A 20,591-nucleotide genomic window follows, 5' to 3' on the forward strand; every position below is an offset into this window, starting at 1 on the left:
CATTCTTAACAATAAAAATAATATTGGACCTTTATTTTTTATTTCCGCCGTAAATTGTAATGAGCAGTCACACACAGACCAACTTCACGTGTCACACACATGAAGTTGGTCTGTCAGGTATGTCACAATGGGAAAAAGGTTGAAAACCACTGCTCTAGAGGGACAAAAGTGCTGAGAAAGGTAATAACAGCAAATGTGCTGGGGTAAGAGAGGAGCCTGTGGACAGTGTGACAGGAAAACCTGGCATGGAACCAGTGAACACACTTCTAGAACCAGTGTCGGAAGAAAAGGTGAAATTACTACTTATCTGATCATTTCCTTTCCTCTAAAACAATCAGGCCAGTTCATCAGCAAATGGAGACAAATATCGACAGGTTCATTGATATCATCTCCTTTATACTCCTACATCCCCCGCATATATCGCCCCTCCCACAGACACCCCATACCCTTTTCCCTCCGCCCCCTTGCTCAGCGCAAATCACTGCTACCAATAATGATTTCACCACTTACACAGTTTCTGGGCCTCACCACACTAGCTATATCTCTTTTCAATGCCCAATCTCTCCTAAAACAAAAGCTCCAAAGTCCATGATCTACTTACTGATTCCAGCCCTGATATCTGTGCCATCACAGAGTCTTGGCTTAAAAGCACTGACCATGTTTTCATAAACCAGCTGCCCATGCATGCCTACGACATTTTTTCCATCCCAAGACCTAAAAAAAAGAGGTGGTGGCCTCCTCCTTGCCACTAAAAAACACCTCAAACTCAAACTACTAAACATCAATGCTCCCAACAAATTTGAAATAGGCCTTCTTCAATCCAAAGAATTACAAATCTGCCTCATATACACCCCCCCCCCCCCCCCCAGCCTATTGGAACACGACCCATCCCCACTCATTGAATTTATCTCTGACAATCTCAATATTGACACCCCTGCTGTAATACTAGGAGACTTCAACCTCCATGTGGATGCCATCCCCACCACCTCATCCTGTGAGATCTTCCTTAACTCCCTACTTGCCCTTGGTTTCAGACAACTCATCACCTCCCCCACACATAAAGCAGGTCATATCCTTGACCTTATCTTCGTCAACTCCTGTATACACTCTCCTCACTCACCTGACAGTATCCCTGTCCCATGGTCAGACCACTCTCTTATCAATGTACTCCTTTCCCTAAAATTGCCCTACTCTACCACCCCCACACATAGTAACAAAATCTCCTTTCGCAAACCATGCGCCACAGAAGACCTCATCTCTGCTTTTGACAATTTTACCGACAACCTAGACCTCACCAACCCTGATGCTGCCCTTTCCTCCTGGAACAAGCTCACCACTACCATAGCCAATGAAATTTGCCCTATCATCAATAAAGAAATACACCTCTCTCAGTCAGCAAAAAAACCCTGGTACACCACGGATTTAAAAAATCTAAAAAATGACCTTAGAAGTAAAGAAAGAAACTGCAAAAACCCTACCCCTAAGCAAGCAGCCATTTACAAAACTACACTACACGCCTACAGACTCTCTACCCTCCAAACTAAGCGCGATTATTACTCTGCAAAAATCCATAATTACCAATTCAACGCAAATGCTTTATTCTCATATGTGGCAGAACTCACTAAATCTACCCCCCCCTGCCACAGATGAACAAGACAATAGCAAATGCGAAGAACTCGCCCTCTATTTCAAAAATAAAATATCAAACCTCCTCCTACGCTTCCCTTCCAACCCCTCTCCAGCCAATCCGCTCCCCAAAAATCACAACTTCAAATTCGAGTTTCTCGACTTAACCTCCGCCAAGGAAATCGAATCCATTTTAAAAAAAATCAAACCTGCTACACACCCCTCTGACACTATCCCCTCTAAAGCTCTCCTTTCCATTCCCTCCATCATCGCGAAACCCCTGTCCATCATAATCAACTGCTCCCTCTCCCATGGCAAAGTCCCAGACTCTCTCAAACTTGCTGTTGTCAAGCCTCTTCTCAAAAAACCTACCCTTGACCCCACCAACCCTTCAAACTACCGTCCTATCTCTAACCTTCCCTTCATATCTAAAATTATGGAAAAGATAGTCAATTCACAGCTCTCTATCTGGAAGACCATAATATTCTCCACCCCTCTCAATTTGGCTTTCGGAAGTCTTGTAACACGGAAAGCCTATTACTTTCACTGACTGACACTCTCCTCAAGAGCATGGACCACAGACAATCCTTTATCCTTGACCTTCTTGACATTTCATCTGCCTTCGACACTATCAGTCATAAAATCCTCCTCACCCACCTAACTGAGATTGGCATCTCAGGCACAGCCATCCACTGGTTCTCTTCCTACCTCAATAATTCCTTATAACTCCTTATTTACATTGTACACTTGTAATTGTACATTGTAAATAACTCCTTATTTACATTGTACACTTGTATATAATTATCCTCCTCTATCTCTTTTATTTCTTATAATCCCAGTTCATGAACCCTTGTGAATTGTAACTGCTTCTCTTCTCCACGTTTATTTATGTTTTTGGTTATATTCTTGCACCCCTGTTTTCTGTAAACCGACATGATGAGAACGAGTTCTTGAATGCCGGTATAAAAAAAACCTTAAATAAATAAATAAATAAATAAATAAATAATAGAGGCTACGCTTGTAAAAATTGCAAATTCCGAATCATCACACATCCTCCTTACCCAAGGCGTCCCACAGGGCTCTTCACTATCCTCCACGCTCTTTAATATATACCTGTTACCGCTCTGCCACCTCCTCTCCGACCTTGGTCTTAAGTTTTTCTTATATGCAGACGATGTCCAAATCCTCATCCCTATCCAAGAAATCCTCACCAAATCTCTTAAGTTTTGGGAAACTTGCCTTGTCTCCATTAACTCCCTACTCTCTAACCTCCACCTTGCTTTAAACTCCTCCAAAACTGAACTCCTCATCATTTCAAATCACCCTGACCGGATGCCACTATCTGCTTGTGACCTCACCCTTCCCTCAAATGCTTTTTCCTATTTCGTGCGAGATCTCGGTGTCTCCCTAGACCACCAACTAAACTTCAAAAACCACATTAACACAATCATAAAGGGAGGATTTTTCAAGCTCCATAACCTCAAAAAACTTAAACCCCTACTCCATTCTCAAGACTTCCGCACAGTCCTGCAAGCGACAATGTTATCAAAACTGGATTACTGCAATTCCTTACTTCTAGGCCTTCCCTACTCTACTACTAGACCCCTGCAAATGTTACAGAATTCTATGGCAAGAATCCTTACAAATACACACAAAGCCGACCACATCACCCCTATTCTTAAGGAACTCCATTGGCTTCCCATCTCCTCCCGTATCAGATACAAACCCTCACCATTATTCACAACTCCCTCCACAACCACAATCACTCCTGGCTTGAGGATCCTCTTCGATTCCGCTCCTCCAATCGTCCTATTAGAACCGCACTTTCAGGAACCCTCTACACCCCTTCCCTTAAATGTGCTCACCACACTTCCACCAGAGAAAGAGCCCTATCCATTGCAGGCCCCTCCCTCTGGAACACTATGCCACTTGAGCTCCGACTAGAACCATGCATTCGGAAATTCAAAACAGGGGTTAAAACATGGCTCTTTAAAATGGCCTACCCTGATCCGGATCCTATGTAGTCCCCCTGCTCCCTCTACTCCTTCAGAGAAAGAGCCCGTGTCATTAATGTACTCATAGCCTTCTCCTTTATTCCTTTAATTATACTCTGTTTTGTTTCCCATTTCTTTGCACCTCCTTATATACCCCTATTTATACCCCTTTCCCCCTTCCCCTGTCCTTAAACCCTACCTTTTTCCCTATAGTAACCCTTTTATACCCCTTTTATTTACCCCCTCCACTATCCTTTAAACCTTACTTTTCCCTATAGCAACCCTGCTAGTCTACATATAGTTGCCTTTCTGAACACATAATCTGTAATGTCATATATAGTGTCTCCTGTATGTACTAGTTAAAGATAATGTATATTATTGTATATAATACTTTTTGTTATTATTGTATATAATACTTTTTGGAGTGTATAATTTATATAAGGTTATCCACAGTGTATAAGGTTATACGCAGACCCTTACTGAGTGTATAATTTGCAGTGCTACTTATTATGTTCTTCTGTTTTTCCATCAGGTACTGTTCCTTTTCTCCTCTTCCTGTTTTTCCCTCTCTTCTCTCGCACCTTCTCTCTTCCTATCTGTTCCCTCTCCCCCCACCCTGGTTTTTTGTAATTTCCTCCTTCAGTTATATTGTAAACCAGCATGATGTACCCACGAATGTCGATATATAAAAGCTAATAAATAAAATAAAATAAATACACTGACAGCCTGCCAGTATTTTCTGCAAAAGTTAACGATGGACAACTTTAAAACCAGAAACAACTTGAAATTTCATACATATTTTTTTTTAATCATTGAATTTGGAAATTCTTGAAGACCAAAGGCTCAAAGAAACAAGAAGAAAGATATGAAATAGCCAGAATAGGACAAGAGGTGAACTACTTTGGCATAAATTTTAACATCTAATTTATCTTTGTGCTTCCTCTTTTAAATATTTTTAGCTGTTAACTTTTTAAAAAATCTACAGTATTGTATTTCTTATGATAAATTATAATTGTACACCGTTGTGAAGGCTACAGCTGATATGATAGTTTAGAAAATCAATAAACTATAAACCCCATATGTAGCCCCAAATACGGATGATCTACAATTCTGCCCATTGCCTGCTCTGCCCAGCCCTGCAAAAGGTTCATGGAACAGATCCAGGTGAAAGATAAGAGCATCAGGAGGGAGCATGGACTGGCCTAGCTATTCTAGAGGAAAGGAAATTATAAGGTAAGTAGTAATTTCAACTGGCCTTCCAGTAAGGCCAGTACATCACAAGTGGGATGTACCAAAGCTACTCCCTCAGTGGGTGGGAAGCTGCTCGAGTCTCTCTCGACATAGTCGAAGCCAAGGATGCTTCCACCCTAACTCAGATATTCAGAAGGTAGTGTCTAGAAAAGGTACTCAATGATGACCAAGTTGCCACCTTTCAAACCACTCCAGCTGAAGCCCCATCCATAAAGTAGCCTGTGCCCTCATGGAATGAGCCCTAATCTGCATTGGTAAGGGTATTTCAGCTTATGTTTGCTGCTGTGATCACTTCCACCTAGATGCCACTTCACCTTTCTATACACCAGTATATAGAACAATGAGTTGATCAGAACTTCGAAACTCATTAGTAACCTCAAAATATTTCAATGGATGCAGCTGTATTTCCAAGGACACAGAAATGCATACTCTGCCGCATCCCTCTGCTTATCCAATTATGACAATGACACACCCTGATTTATGTGAAAACTCGAAATCACATTTGGAAGAAGAGAAGATACTATCTGAAACTGGACCATATCCTGAATAATCAATAGAAGAGGCTCCATACAAGAAAGAGCCTGCAACTCTGATATTCTGCATACCAAGCAATTTTGACAAGGAAGACCATCTGCAAAGTTAGCAAGTGAAAAGAAACACTCTGAAGTGTAGCAAACCAAGAGCTTGCCAAAAAAAGACAACACCAATTCAGATCCCAAAGAGGAAATAGAATCCAGAGTGGTGGCTAAATGTGCTGGATACCTACAAGAAATGATAAGAAGACAGAAGGTGACCCCATAGCAAGAAAGAGCCACTACCTTATATACTCAGTAACTGAGGGCTAAACCGTTAGAAGGTCCTCCTGCAGGAAAACCAAGACCAACGAAAATGAGGCTCAGCCAAGCATGCACTGATGCCCGGAATGCCATCCTGGGAAATTTGCCACTTAGGCACATAAGCCAAAGATGTGGAAAACTTCCTATCCTCCAAAAAGAGCAAGTTTGCTTACCATAAACGGTGTTTTCCATAGATAGCAGATGAATTAGCCATGCTGTCTGGGTACATCTTCCATGCCACTAGGTGGTGGAGCTCTCTAAGTATAGTAAAGTCTTTCAGCCGGGTGCTCCCTCTTATATCCTCTCTGATGTACCTCAGGCTCCTTAATCAGTATCAAAGCAAGGCAGGTATGCAAGAACTGTCCGGGAAGGCGGGCGGGTCAGCATGGCTAATTTAACTGCTATCTACGGAAAACACCGTTTACGGTAAGCAAACTTGCTCTTTTCATGTAGATAAGCTGCTGAATTAGCCATGCTATCTGGGAGTCCCAGCTGAGGTATTGAGCTATCGTTTAATGTAATTTGTAATTAGCTCAATACAGAGTTTGAGGCGGACAGTTCCTATGAAGGTTGTACATGTGAGGAACTTGTGCTCTTTTGTAGTATAGTCCTACCCATTACTGCATCATTTACAGTCTGTTTGTCCAAACAGTAATGGGATGTGAAAGTGTGCAGCGATGACCATGTTGCAGCTTTGTAAATATCTATGATGGCAACTTCATGGAGATGGGCCATCGAGGCTGCCAGTGCACGAACTTGGTGCACTTTTGGAGTGGAAGAAAGTTTGCAACCGTTGCTGGTAGCAAAATTGAATACAGTTCGAAATCCACGTGGAAAGCGTTCGTTTAGTCACCGGACGCCCTTGCGCGTTTGGGTTGAAAGATAGAAAGAGTAGCGAAGGTGTGTTACGTGAAATAGTGTGCTGCTTGTAGTAGGCTAGTGCACGTTCACAGTCCAAAGTGTGAAGTTTTCTATCATTGTCATTTGCATGAGGTTTCGGATGAAAAGTGGGTAAGGTTATGGTCTGGTTAATGTGGAAACTGGAAATAACCTTTGGTAGGAATTTAGGGTGAATGCGAAGAGTCACCTTGTCATGGTGAAATTGAAGATAAGGCAGATAGTGGACTAGCGCCTGCAGTTCACTTACTCTTCTTGCTGAAGTTAACGCAACTAGGAAGAGTACTTTCCATGAGAGGTATCAAAGGTGACAAGTGTCTAATGGTTCAAAGGGGGGAAGCATTAGTTGTTTGATGACCACGTTAATGTCCCATGGTACCGGTGGTTTCTCTAATGGAGGGCATAGACGTATGTTAGGGATCTGGGTTGCGGGCTCCTGAAAGAGGGAGGAGTTAGCAATATGTTAGGAAACTGCTCCTGTGGAAGGAGGAGTTAGCAATCTGTATGATCTACTCCTCAAGAAGGGAGGAGTTAGCAATCTGCTATGCTCAGCTCCTGTAGAGGGAGTGGATAACAATCTGTTAGGGTTTAGACTGTGGAGTTAGCAATCTGTTATGAATCTGTTGCTGAAGACTCCTGATGCGGAAGGAGTAGCAATCTGTACCAGCGGAGTGCTTGGAGAGGGCACTCAGCTGTAGAGGAATGTAGATAGGTGGATCCTTGGGCCGATGGCAGATGACTGCGCCCCCAGGAGGATATCCTGAGAGGGACCACTGGCTAGGCTTGGGTATGGAGACAGACACAGATAGTTCTTTTATTAGACAGGTTAGTAGAACCACCAGAGGTGGCAGTAGTGAGCTGATATGCCCGACAGGGCTGAAGTCCTTCAGCTACTGGAACCGCAATCCCAGGGTTGCTGAGCTGTAGAGAAACTATAGATAGTGAGTAGACAGGGAATGCTGTGTTCATAGCCAGAACTAGATGATAAAACTCACATAAGGTCTTGAGGAAGCTCAGTAGCTGGAAAGGGTTAGGCCCTCGAGGAGCAAGTACCTGGTTCCAGGAAAAGCTCTGAGAGAGCGATGGTAACTCACAAATGTCTATATCTGCGATAGCTTCCAGGCAGTAGAGAATCTTCAGAGTGTCCAGGAACATGGGCCCTCTGCTATGTCTGACTATGCTACTGCCTATCTCCAGACCCAGACCTCTGCTATGTCTGACTATGCTACTGCCTATCTCCAGACCCAGATCTCCGCTACACCTGACCACGCTACTGCCTATCTCCAGACCCAGACCTCTGCTACGACTGACCACACTACTGCCTATCTCCAGACCCAGACCTCTGCTATGTCTGACTATGCTACTGCCTATCTCCAGACCCAGACCTCTGCTACTGCCTATCTCTAGACCCAGACCTCTGCTACAACTGTCTATGCTACTGCCTATCTCCAGACCCAGACCTCTGCTACTGCCTATCTCCAAACCTTGATCATTGCTTGATTGACTCTCGCTACTGATTTCTTCGTATTCAGATCTCAGCATTGCTTGCCACAACCTCCACTTTGCCACTGGCCCTGATCCAAGCCTGTCATTGACGCCTCTCCTAGCCTACTCCCTGGATGTGGACTTATTAGGCTTTGGCCTACCTTTGCTCGAGCGCCCTCAGTCAACTTCAGCTCCATTGGTGCCCGAGTTCCAGTACCTTACCGAGTCCAGAGTAGGACTACGCCACCTATCGTCTGCTGTCTCTGGGCTGAACCAACCACTCTTGCTAACTAACCTCGAGGCCCACCTAAGTCCTGCCAGCCCCCAAAGTCTCAACCCGTGGGGAACGAGGGCTGGTATAGGTTAAGCCTCTGCCTATCAGCCCACTCCACCTGCCAACGAGGGGACCCGTAGGTCCCTACCTATGGGTTGCATCAACCCCACCTCAGCCCAAGGGTCCACCTCCGATGCAACAGAAGCAAATGTGGATCACTCTGTCTCTCATGGGCCAATGAGGAAACCACACAAGGTTTCCACTCTTAACCACTTCTGCATGAGGTTATCAATTCCGGAGGACTCCAGATCTTTCCTGTGACTGAAAAAGCCGCAAACCTTTGTATTCCTGCCAGTTGCCATCAAATCCATAAATTGGAAACCTCATCTTGCGACGATGAGATCAAGAACCATGTCAGAGAGAAACCATTTTCCTAGATCCAGGATAAAATGATTGAGATAATTGTCTCGAACATTGTCCGCTCCCACTACGATATACACCAACAAAGACTGAAGATGCATTTATGCCTAAGGAAGCAGTATATCCATCTCCAAAGAGATTTTCTGACATTAGATCCCTCTTGATGGTTGACGAATAGAGAATAGCCACTGCTATTAATTGCATTAGTAGCATGGGATCTTCTTGGTGTTTGGGTAATTGCCAAGTTCTTGTGGCCTGGTTTGTCCTCTGTTGGAAACAGGATGCTGGGCTTGATGGACCCTTAGTCTGACCCAGCATGGCAATTTCTTATGTTCTTATCTTCTTATGAATGCTACTGCTGTGGTGTGTTTGAACATCACTCTCACTGCCCTTCCAAGAAACCAGAGTGTGATGATGAGGAGTGTCAGTCAACTTGACCAAGCCTTTAGATGGTTCATGGACCAACTCACCTCCATGGAAGACCACCATGCTATGAATTCCTGAGAGTGAGCTCCCCACCAAACAAAACCCTCATCCATGGTCACCAATTGACCCAACCGGGGGTGTCAATTTCACCCTTCTGATGAAATGCTCATGGTTCAGCCACCGTTGAAGGCTATGGGCCTGATTTTAAAAAGCATTTACTCGAGCAAAACTGGTTTTTGCTCGAGTAAATACACTTTACTCAAGTAAGTGGGCTTTTGAAAATTGCTACAATATATGCCATTGAATCGTCCATAGGATTTATTCGCATAAGTGCACTTTACGTGAGTAAATAGCTTTTGAAAATTGCTACGATAGTATGTCACATTTACATGCGTAACTCCTTTGAAAATGACCCCCTATGTGCGCAAAAAGGGATTTACCATCTGCATACCCTGCCTACTCACTATATCTCAGTTTCTCTACAGCTCAGCCTCCAGGTATTGCTGTTCCAGTATCTGAGGGACTACAGCCCAGCCGGGCTTTCCAGCTCACTACTGCCATCTCTGGTAGTTCAATATATTGTTTAATAAAAGAACTAGTGTGTATCTGTCTCCAAACTCTGAGCCTGACCGGTGGTCCCTCTCGGGATCTTCCCCCGGGGGCGTGGTCATCTGCCACCGGCCCAAGGATCCACCCTAACTATAACAGATTGCTAATTCCCTAGCAGATTCTAAACATACTGCCATTACAGGTCCCCAGTAAGAGGCTCAGCAACTCCACATCATTGTCTAAAATGCTGGCATCATAGCCCTCTAATTTAGGGTTGTTTTGTTTTTTTCATTCTTCTGTGATGAGGGCCTTGTCTGCCATTTAGTCAGAAGGGATAGACAGGGAGGGGGAGACAGGGGACCAAAAGTAGACCAGGGAGGGAGACCCCAGCCTGAAACAGACCTAGATCCTGTCTTGATGCTTCTCCAGCTCAACAGAGGGAGGAAATGTGCCACCACCACTTCAGGAGTGGTCCCCAAAACATTCATCACCCTCAGGGCACTGCTCAACTGGGGCAAGGAGAAGATCTGTCACTGTAGGAGCTGACCATTCACTTTTCCTTTTCATCTGGCCTACTCAGACTTCAGTCCACAACATGGAATGCATGTCTACTGTCTGCTGCAGACAGACAATACTGACAGACTGATGTCAGCACAGAAGTACAAAGGAGGTGATCTCTGTCTCCATTGGTTGGTAGGCATGCATAACCCACTTGTGATGGTCTGGCCTGACTGGATGAAGAAGAAGCCTGAGTAGAGTGCAAACCAGAGAAATGAAACTTCAGTGACTGGTTTGCATGCAAGAAAGCTCATGGTGGTGGCATCACAGACTACCCTGGAGACATCACAGACCGTCTTGGAGGAAGCAGCACAGACTGGCCTGAGGAAGGCAGCATAGAGGAGCCAGAGAGAGACACTGCAAAGAGGCCGGAGAGATGTGCTGCAAGGTGGCCAGAAAGAGTTGGTGCATTTGGTGCAGAGAAGTCAGAAGACAATAGGAGAAAAATTGAGAAAGAGATGAAGCCTGATACAGAGCGAGTGGAAGAGAAACCACAGCAGAGCAACCCAAAAGGAGATAAGAGAATCCTTCCGGAGAAGGATCAGAACCAGGAGCAGCAAATGCACTCATTAAAAGAACTCTGGATAGACAATGGGTAAAGGGCATAATGGGTGGTTGTAGTAATGGTGGTATTTGGGGTAACTCTAATGAGAGGATAACAGCATGACGCTATAGCCCCTACCCAGAGTCTAGCTGGTGGGAGGCCAGAAGGTGTATATCAGGGAGTGGAGTCACTTCCTGAATGGGATCCAGGTAAGTAGGAGCTCTCACTCCAGTGGGTTCATAAAAATATAGAAACATAGAAATGACAGCAGAAAAGAATCAAATGATCTATCCAGTCTGCCCAAAAAGCTTATGGTAGTACCTGCTGCGCCATACAGGTCACCCCCATACTTATCAGTTTCCCAGACCATAAAAGTCAGGACCCTTATTGGTTGCTATCTGAGTCCAATTCTGCATTACCTCTTGCCATTAAAGCAGAGAGCAATGTTGGAGTTGCTTCAAAAGTATCAGGCTTATTGGTTAAAGGTAGTTGTTTAGTAACCTAGGGTCCTTGCCTTGGGGTATGTGGAAAAAATGTGGGTCTTTTTGGCCCATTTTTAAAGCCTGTTAAGAACACAGAACAAAAGACCATAAGATATGCCATACTGGGTCAGACCAAGTTCCATCAAGCCCAGTGTCCTGTTTCCAACAGTAGCCAATCTAAGTCACAAGTACCTGGTATGTACCCTAACATTAAATAGATCTCAAGCTACTATTCCTTAGTGATTATTAGCAGTTTATGTATTTTTCCTCTAGGAACTTATCCAAACCTTTTTTAAACCCAGTTACACTAACTGCCGTAATCACATTCTCTGGCATGAATTCCAGAAATTACCTATGCGCTGAATGAAAAATAATTTTCTTCAATTTGTTTTAAATGAGCTACTTGCTAACTTCTTGGAGTGCCCCCTAGTCCTTCTATTATCTGAGAGAGTAAATAACCAATTTACATTAACCTGTTCAAGTCCTTTCATGATTTTGTAGACCTCTATCATATGCCCCCTCAGTCGTCTCTTCTCCAAACTGAACAGCTCTAACCTCTTTAGCCTTTCCTCATAGGGGAGGAGCCACTGACTAGTGGAGCAGCTGGACTACACAAAAACCCATAGCCTGTTGCACTCTGTACTTGGAGTTCCAGTTTTATGGCTACCAGAGGGCAAGAGGCTGTTTCATCCCACATTCTCATTTGCAGGTCCTGCAGAATTTAATGTACTGGGATCACTGCCGGCTCAGAGGAGATCATGAATATCCAACATAAACTGAAGACCTCAGTCCTTGTCTCTCCAGAAACTGACTCCATTAGCGTTCCCCAACTTTTCGAAGAATGAGAAGTAGGAGAGGTCTTCTGGTGGGAACGAATGCTCCGGCAAATCAGTTAAAGAGTCTGAGAGAATCCCTGTAGACGACTCCTCTGAACCAGAAGGTGGAGGGATGTTAACCCATAACCCCAATAAAGACAATTGCAATCGAGGTAGAGATCTCAGTCGTCTCAGACATGAAATCTCCCAGGAGAGGTCTGAGTCGTCTATGCCCCGCACTTCATACTCTGAATATTGACTGGACTCCTTTGCAGAGAGGGACAGTTTGCCTGACATAAATGGTCTAACTTCTATAGCTGGCTGATGAAGCAGTGAGTGGGCAGGAGCTCTCACACATGCTCACTAGTAACAACTTTAGCTAGAAAGATGGGTCCATTTGGTGTTGTCAGATGACTTAGCTATGACACGTGGGAAAGATTCAGCCCTGCTTGTTGACCTCTGCAATAATGAAAGCCCTTTCTGAGGGTAAAACTGCATTTTAGGTGTGAAAATCAAGGCTTTTATTTCAGACCCTCAGTTTTGCCCACATATTAAAGTTTCAGTATAGCCCCTTTACTATACAAAGAGGCTTGTTTACTCAGTTGGTTTATACATTGCTTGGGCCTTCTTTGAATAGATGGATAAAAAGTGTAAGCAGCAGATAAATAAGTTAAATTAAATTAAGTGCATGAAAACTGTGGTTTTTAATGTGATATTCCCTGAAGCCTTAAAAATGAAAAGAAACCTAAAAACTTTCTTGTTTAAACAGTCTTTCTGTATATAATCACCTTGATATACCAGATATAAGAGTTCATTCTAATCTTATAGCATGATGACTTATCAGGCTCTTCTTTTCTATGCAGACTTGATTGGTTTGTTTAGTCACTTTTTACTTCTTTTTAGCTGTGACTGAGATTGTTTATGATTTTATTATGCTTGTTAATTTGTAAACTGCATCATGCACACCATGTAGACCATGGTATATAAGATTTGTAAAATAAATATATTTGTGAAACTATGGTAAGTAAAAACAGTGGGAAAGAGGGAGGGTAGAAACATCAGCAGTTGCATTACTCTGTCAATGATTTAAAACAAAATTAACTATACTTCTTGAGATGTAATTAACTTGTCATTAATGGCAGCATTAACATACATTTTTTCATTAACATGAGCTATCTTACATTTAAAAGAGCTGATTAGCATATTAATCAATTCATTTAAATGTTTACAAAAAATTGGTATTGACAGAAAATACCCACATTAACACTAAATAATGTGCATTAAAGACATTAGCGCTGTTTAGTAAACAGGTCCCAAAATGTCCAAAAAATAGATTTTACCTCTGCTGACAATGTTAGAAATTCCTCCGTTTCCCTTTTGCTCTCTGAGATGCTATCGTTATCTACTGTTGATTTAGGTGACACTGGAACAGCTGATGGTTCTGTGTATTTGACATGATGACTTTCCACAGAAGCTTCATCCAGAATAGTGACAGGGAAAATTTCTGGAGCTTGATGAGGAACGACCTCATTGACTAATTCTGAAGCCTACAGAAAAAGAAAAAGCAACAGATACAAATTACTTTCTTCTAAAAATGACATTGAGGGGAATACTCAGTAAAGTGACCAGAGGACAAGTTATCCATCTAAAGTTAGCCAGATAATTATCCCGGATATTCAAGGGGATAAATGCTCCACTGAATATCTCTTTTTGAAGTTATTCAGCTAACTTTAGTCACATAACTTTACACCTAACCAGCAAGCTTTTGAATATGGCTGATTAGGTTTAATTATCCAGCCTTATGTGACCAGATAACCTGCCATTTAACTGGATATCTTCAAAAGATATCCAGTCAAATGGTATCTTTTTTTAAAGTTTGACTAAGTGCCTCCCAGCCCATTTCCCACCTCCTACCATAAATCTGTAACACCCCTGTTGGCTGAGGTTCCCCCCCCCCAAAAAAAAAAAAATCATCCAATGGAAAAGGTGAAGAGACTCTCAGTACCAGGCCTCCCCCTCCCCAATAAATAGAATAAAAAATATCATATTTTTTATTCTATTTATTGGTGAGGGAGCTGTGGAGAGGACCAGTGTCAAGAGTCTTTTTACTTTTTACTACTAGAGAAGTTTGGAGGGAGGGCTCAGCCAACAGGGGTGTTAAAAATATATTATGGTGGAAGAGAGGAAATTGGAACAGGAGGTTCACAGTTAAACTTTTTTTTTTTTTTTTTTTAAGATAAGCATGCCGGTTAAGTGGCAGATTATCCATCCACACAAGGCCGGTTATCATTAAAATTCGGCCAGGTTAGCCAGATACTTTTACCCCAACCTAGAACTTTTTATCTAGCAAATGTTTAGCTAGATAATGACTTATCCAGCTAAATTTTAGAAAGGTAAGTGACACAATATTTTTAAAAAATGCCATTTAGCCAGATAACTTCTGAGTTATCTGGCTAAATGGCTTTGAATATTGACCCCATTATGTTCCTTAATCCTCATTTAAATGCTCACAGGAATTTACGATAGCATGCTTCAAAATAAAATTGCTATCTCATGTTAAAGAAAGAAGCAGATGTTAAAACGCAGTCATTGATTTTTCAACAACTCTCATTCTTTACAAGCACATCATTATTTTTAAGGTTGGCCAAGTATCTTAGAGTCTTAGATAGCATTAATGTTTTCAAACTTAATTCTCTCTAAAAAAAAATTCAGGTTTAGAAATATAACAAGCAGAGGAGAGAAAGGTCTGCATGCTGGGAACCCACGACTGCAGTTTGGCTGCTTGCGAGCAGCTGTGAGTGAGAAAAATCTATCATCTGGTCGAGGAGAGGGGAGGCCCAGACAGAAGGGGCAGAACCCTGCTGATGTCATCAGTAAGTGCCCCGGGACAGCATAAAACAAAGGGCACAGCGGCGCGCAGCCACCGGCACGCAGCCGAAGCCGCGCGCCAAAGGGGCGCGCCCCTGGATAAGAAATTATGGGAAGGAAAAGGAAATCTAAAACTTATGGCTCCTCGCCAACAATTCCCATGTCAAAGAAAATTGGCCCAATGGACTCCCATGTAGTGTATGTGGGTGAGTCCATCGTTGGAGATGTGTTAGAAGGGAACTCCCCCCTAGGAGTATCCCTGAGTCCCCGGTCTATACAACCCCCCTTACAACCAGTAGTGGAAGATATATAGGCAGCCAATATAGTTATAGGCCCCTCGGCTGGAGTAACCCATACCCAAGGAGGTAATGGGGTTACATCTGAGTGGAATATACAATCAGAAGTATTAGTAATGGGAGGCGAGGCAACTAGGAGTGATAACAAGGTTAAATGTCCATCTATAATTCCTAATATAAAGGAGGAGCAGAGGAAGTACTCCAAAAGTACAATATCCAATCCACAAGGAGTGCAAAGAAGCTATAGGTCCAAAAGTTTTTGTCATCAAAAGCAATGTATTGAAACTTTAATTTGGCAACTCCTTTTCTCCAGAACAGTGAAGGTAAATAGCTTTTTCAGGGTCCCCCGACACGGACCCCGTGTTTCGCCCGAAGGCTGCGTTGGGAGGGACAAAATTATTTTGCAATAACTTGAAACTAGCTGAGGAGTTCATACAGCTAAAACGGCAAGGAGAGCCTTCGGGTGAAACACGGGGTCCGTGTCGGGGGACCCTGAAAAAGCTATTTACCTTCACTGTTCTGGAGAAAAGGAGTTGCCAAATTAAAGTTTCAATAAATTGCTTTTGATGAGAAAAACTTTTGGACCTATAGCTTCTTTGCACTCCTTGTGGATTGGACATCTATAATTCCTGAAATAGGAAGTGATGGGGAAGAAAGTAATGTTGAACCAGAAAACGTGACTTTATTGGATGTATGGAGATTGTCCGCTAAAATTGATAAGAAAATGTCTAGATCTATATCCAATGTGTACACATTTTCTGTAGAAACTAGAGCAAAATTTGAGGAATTAGATTGTAGGACTGAGAAGATAGAGCAAGAAGTTTCAAAATTGAACCCAGTTGTTAATAAATTGCAGGCTGTCAATGTATCTTCTATTAAAGACAATATGATATTGTACAACAGGATTGAAATGTTGGAAAATGAATTAAGATCTTGTAATCTTAGATTACTAAATTTTCCAATTTCAAGGCTATTGTCGGCTAATGAGTTATATAAGAAGTACGTAACTGAAATATTGTCCATTGAAATAGAGAAAGTTCCATTAGTTTCTAGATTATATTATCTGCCTAAGAAAAAGACGTTGCAAGTTCAGGAGGGTGGTGTTGATATATTGGAGAGTCCAGGGGTCTCTACCTTTTTAGAAGACTCCATGGACTTGATTAATTCTAGAGCAACATTGCTAGTTTCTTTTTCTTTGAAGCGGGATAAGGACTTGTTTTTTCATAAATATTTTCAGAATAAAGATTGTAATTTCTGTGGCCAAAAAGTACAAGTCTTCCCCGACGTTTCCCGTGCAACTCAGGCACGAAGGGAACTATTTTTGTCCTTAAAGCAATCCGTATTAAATATAGGAGCTAGCTTCTTTTTAAAATTTCCCTGCAAGTGCCAGATATCGTATCAAAATAACAAATTTGTTTTTCTTGATCCCTCGCACCTGCAACTCTTTATCTTAGACAAGTCTCAGGTTAATTAAAGTAAGAGTTAGTAGGGAGTATTGTGTTGAAAAGGAAATACTTTGCATTGCAGATTGAATAATCTCCTTCTCCTCTTAAATGTGGGCTGGAATGTAAATTATAATTCTTTGATGAATTTTGAAGTTTGAAATTATGTAAATGCTTGATTATATCATTTCTTTGCAAATGTTATAACTTGATAAATATTTTAAATAAAAAAAAAAAGAAATAAAACAAGCAGCACTGTCAGTTTCACACTTAACAATTACCAGTACTTGAAACAAGTGATATGGACAATGTATCCATATATATCTATAAAACATTGCAGTGATAAAATGAGAGGAGAGCATTATCTCTGAAGCCTGTCTTACCAAGACTTCCACTTTGCCTTGAACAGAAAGGGCAAAGGGCACTTAAGGGATATACAAAATGGAACAAATATGTTAAAGGAAAACCATGTTTGATGGCATATTATGCAGCAATTCAAAAGTATACCCTGCATCATATTCACATTGTATTACATTTTATTGCTAAGTAAATTTAAAATTCTCTAAGAAACTTCCCTGCAATTTCCCCAAGGGAAGCTTTGTTTAAAAGAATTTACAATTTACTTTACACTAGATAGGTTCTTTTTTGTCCAAACAGTGCATGTGATGCCAGTTGTGACATAACAGCCAATATAGACTAATTAAGTAACATGAGTGATTATTTGATCATCTCCAGGCATCACATATATAAGGTAAACCACAAAGTCAAGACTTTGAAGAAGTCATTAGATGGTTGGGGAAAATCTAGGGGAAGTAGAAGAGCAGTGGGCAAAACTAAAAGGAGATATTGTAAGCATAACAAACATTTTTGTTAGGAAAGTAAATCAAGGTAAGTAGAATAAAGAGGCTACTATGGTTTTCTAAAGAAATACCTGAAACAGTAAGAGATAAAAGGTTAACATTCATAAACTACAAGAGATTACAGAAAGGAAAACAAGCAACAATATGTGGAAAAGCTAAGAGAAGCTAGGAAATTAGACAAGAATGCAAAAATTCAAATGGAAGAAAAAATAGCAAATATGGTAATTTTAGATAAATTAATGACAGGAAGAAGTCCATACGTGGCACTTTGAAATTCAGAGGTAAAGGGGAGGAATATATGGAGGCTTACAAGGAAAAAAGCAGAACTGCCTAACATATTTCTGTTCAGTGTCTATTAAGGAAGGGCCAAGAATAGGACTGCAGAAAATGGTCACAAATAAGACTGAAAGTGAGTTAAACAATTTTTAGAAGATTGTATTTGTTTGTTTAGTTATTTAGTAATTTTTTGAACGCTTCACTAATTAAAAATTGCCCAAGCGATTTACAGCAATAATACATAACACAGTATTCAATACATCTCATACAGTAGTATAAAACTAATACCTAAATAAACAACTGAAACAAAATAAAAAAGCAAGCGTCATCATTTCCCATCTCTCTGTTAATCACCTATTATGGCAAATTATTAGCATATTGGGTCATAAACCATGTTTTGAACTTTCTTCTAAATTGCTTCAAATCAAGTTCTTCCCTCAACTCTAGAGGAAGATCATTCCACATGGTTGGAAGTCCTTCACCAAAGGATCTTTTCAGTAATCTAATTTGGCAAAGCTTTTTATAGATTGGAATTTGTAACAGGGAGCTAGCTAATCTAAAAGCAGTTAAAGAGAAGGGGCTGAGTGGGATACATCTGAGGGCATTAAGTGAATGTAGAGAAGTTCTGGTAGTGTTGGAGTCTTTTTTTTTTTTTTACTTTGGCTGAGGATGTATTTAGAGGTTTGGCTGTATGGATTCAGAGTTCTCACCCGGTCACAGAATAGTTTGAAGGCCACAGGCCAACCTCTGAGTGAACGCCTATTTACTGTTTTGCACTATGAAATGCTTATGAACAGGAAAGTGTCTATTTTAGCTATTCTATTAGGTCTATGATGAGAAAGCAAGCCATTAACCTATATTAAAGCCTGAGAGAGAGTGAAGGCCAGTCAGCTGTGCCTGAGATGGATAAGAACTTAGAGGGAGGGAACATTGCTGCTTTTCCCAAGCATTTGGTGTATAACGAGTAATAACAGCGAGAGAGTGAAGGAGAGCATGCTTCCAGACATGAAAGCACTGGCTGATCCTTTGGAAACATGTAAGCTTTTATATATATATAGCAATTTTCTTTACCTACCATTACTTCTTCTGTATGATCTAATTTTTTTGTTCTATTCTCCTATTGCTCAAATAAACTTACTGTCCTAAGTACCTGGAACCCTGATGTACTGAATCAAAGTTTGTGTAGGGAATAAGCTCCTGGGTTCAAGCCCCCAGGTATAATTCCAGTAATTTGTGTGTTTATACTGGGTAAGCCCCTGAGGTAGTCCTCTGTGCACTCAGGCAATAAGCCCCTCAGGTAACCACCAGTGTAGGCCTCCATGAGATAAGCCCCCCAGGTCAGTTGCCCCTGGGCAGAATGCAGTGTGCATGGTCTGTACCCGGAACAAAATTGACGATGAGGATGCTGGATTCCAGGTGAAAGGTTTATATGAGCCTTTAATTTATGCCTGTATATTTCTTGATCTTTTAATGTGAAAGGCAGATTTGTTTATTTTGAAACCGTATAGTTTGTGTTAAGAATTTTTCTTGTAATCTGCAGTAAACGGGACAGAGCATAAGAAAACCTATTGAGTACAGAATATTGTATCACAAAAGGTGTCATTTGTTAAGAGTCAAAAGGACAGTAAGATAGAATTAAAAGACGAAATTAGAAAGTACCTATTGGAGATTCAGCAGCATGTGGGAAGAACCCTTAGGGTCTTAATGTCAGAACAGACTTAAATTCTTTTGATGAGACCACTGGGGAGAGGGGAGCAAATGATCCAGAAGAGAGAGGGAGCGAGAATGTAATCACTGTATGCACCCCCCACAACAGGACTTTAACCTGTAGTCCTGCACATAATCAGAAGCATGAACCAGCTTCTCAGTCAATGAAGTTTTGTGCTATTTGCTTTTGATGTAGGAAAAAAGGACATACAGCCAAAATTTGTTACAGACCCTGATTTTCACATTCAGTATTTACCTCCCCCCTTCCAGCAGGCCTGCGGATTAAGTTGGGATTGGTTGACCCCATTCCATCTACTCTCTATGTGGCATACGTAATACTTACTTAAACAATGGGGTTTCTGGCCCCAGCTGATAACCTAAACTCTTCCTTGATTTTTGTGAAACTGGCAGAATACAGGACTAGACTAAAATGAAATGTTTAAAGTTCCAGTTTCTCTTCATGCATAGTTCTACATGCAAAGATTTTTTTTCTCCTTTCCAGAAAATTAGCTTCATCTTTTACTGATTTAGGCCTATATTTTCTATAACACACCGTGGCGGCGTGAATCGTGCAGTGCAGGGGGGTGGCGGGGTGAAGCAGGGGGGCGGTCTTGCAAAAGCCGGCAGCGATCGCACCCCTGTGGAGCGATTGCTGCCGGCTTTCGCACCTAATAGCACCATCATAAAAGGTGATGCTATTGGGCGCGAAATGGGCAGCGAAAAGGCTCTTTACCTTTTCGCCATCCATGCTGTCTTCGCGGCGTCTGCCCCGACTCCTCCTCTTCCAGGGCAGACGCTGCCCCGACTCTGCCCCTTTTTAGCTATCGCGTGCGAAACGTCCCTTTTCGCATGCGCTAGCTTTAAAAAATGACCCCCTTAGGTTGCTAGCAAAGCAGATGTGTATGCTTTTTGTATGTACTAACACCTAATTTAAAGTTTGCATGATTGTAATTGTGCACCTAGCTAAAAGTTTCGTAAAGCAGGG

The 20,591-nt window shown here is 41.8% G+C and overlaps 1 protein-coding gene across 1 annotated transcript in view; it reads right to left on the bottom strand.

The window, feature by feature from the left end:
- TTC6 (tetratricopeptide repeat domain 6) overlaps positions 1-20,591 on the bottom strand; it is an 832,741-nt gene that overhangs the window by 770,607 nt on the left and 41,543 nt on the right. Inside the window, exon 4 of the mRNA XM_029598902.1 lies at positions 13,498-13,704. Coding sequence (XP_029454762.1) covers positions 13,498-13,704 — 207 coding nt within the window. The remainder of the gene's footprint in view (positions 1-13,497; positions 13,705-20,591) is intronic.

The sequence above is a fragment of the Rhinatrema bivittatum genome, chromosome 4 (assembly GCF_901001135.1).
Source record: "Rhinatrema bivittatum chromosome 4, aRhiBiv1.1, whole genome shotgun sequence".
Classification (NCBI taxonomy): domain Eukaryota; kingdom Metazoa; phylum Chordata; class Amphibia; order Gymnophiona; family Rhinatrematidae; genus Rhinatrema; species Rhinatrema bivittatum.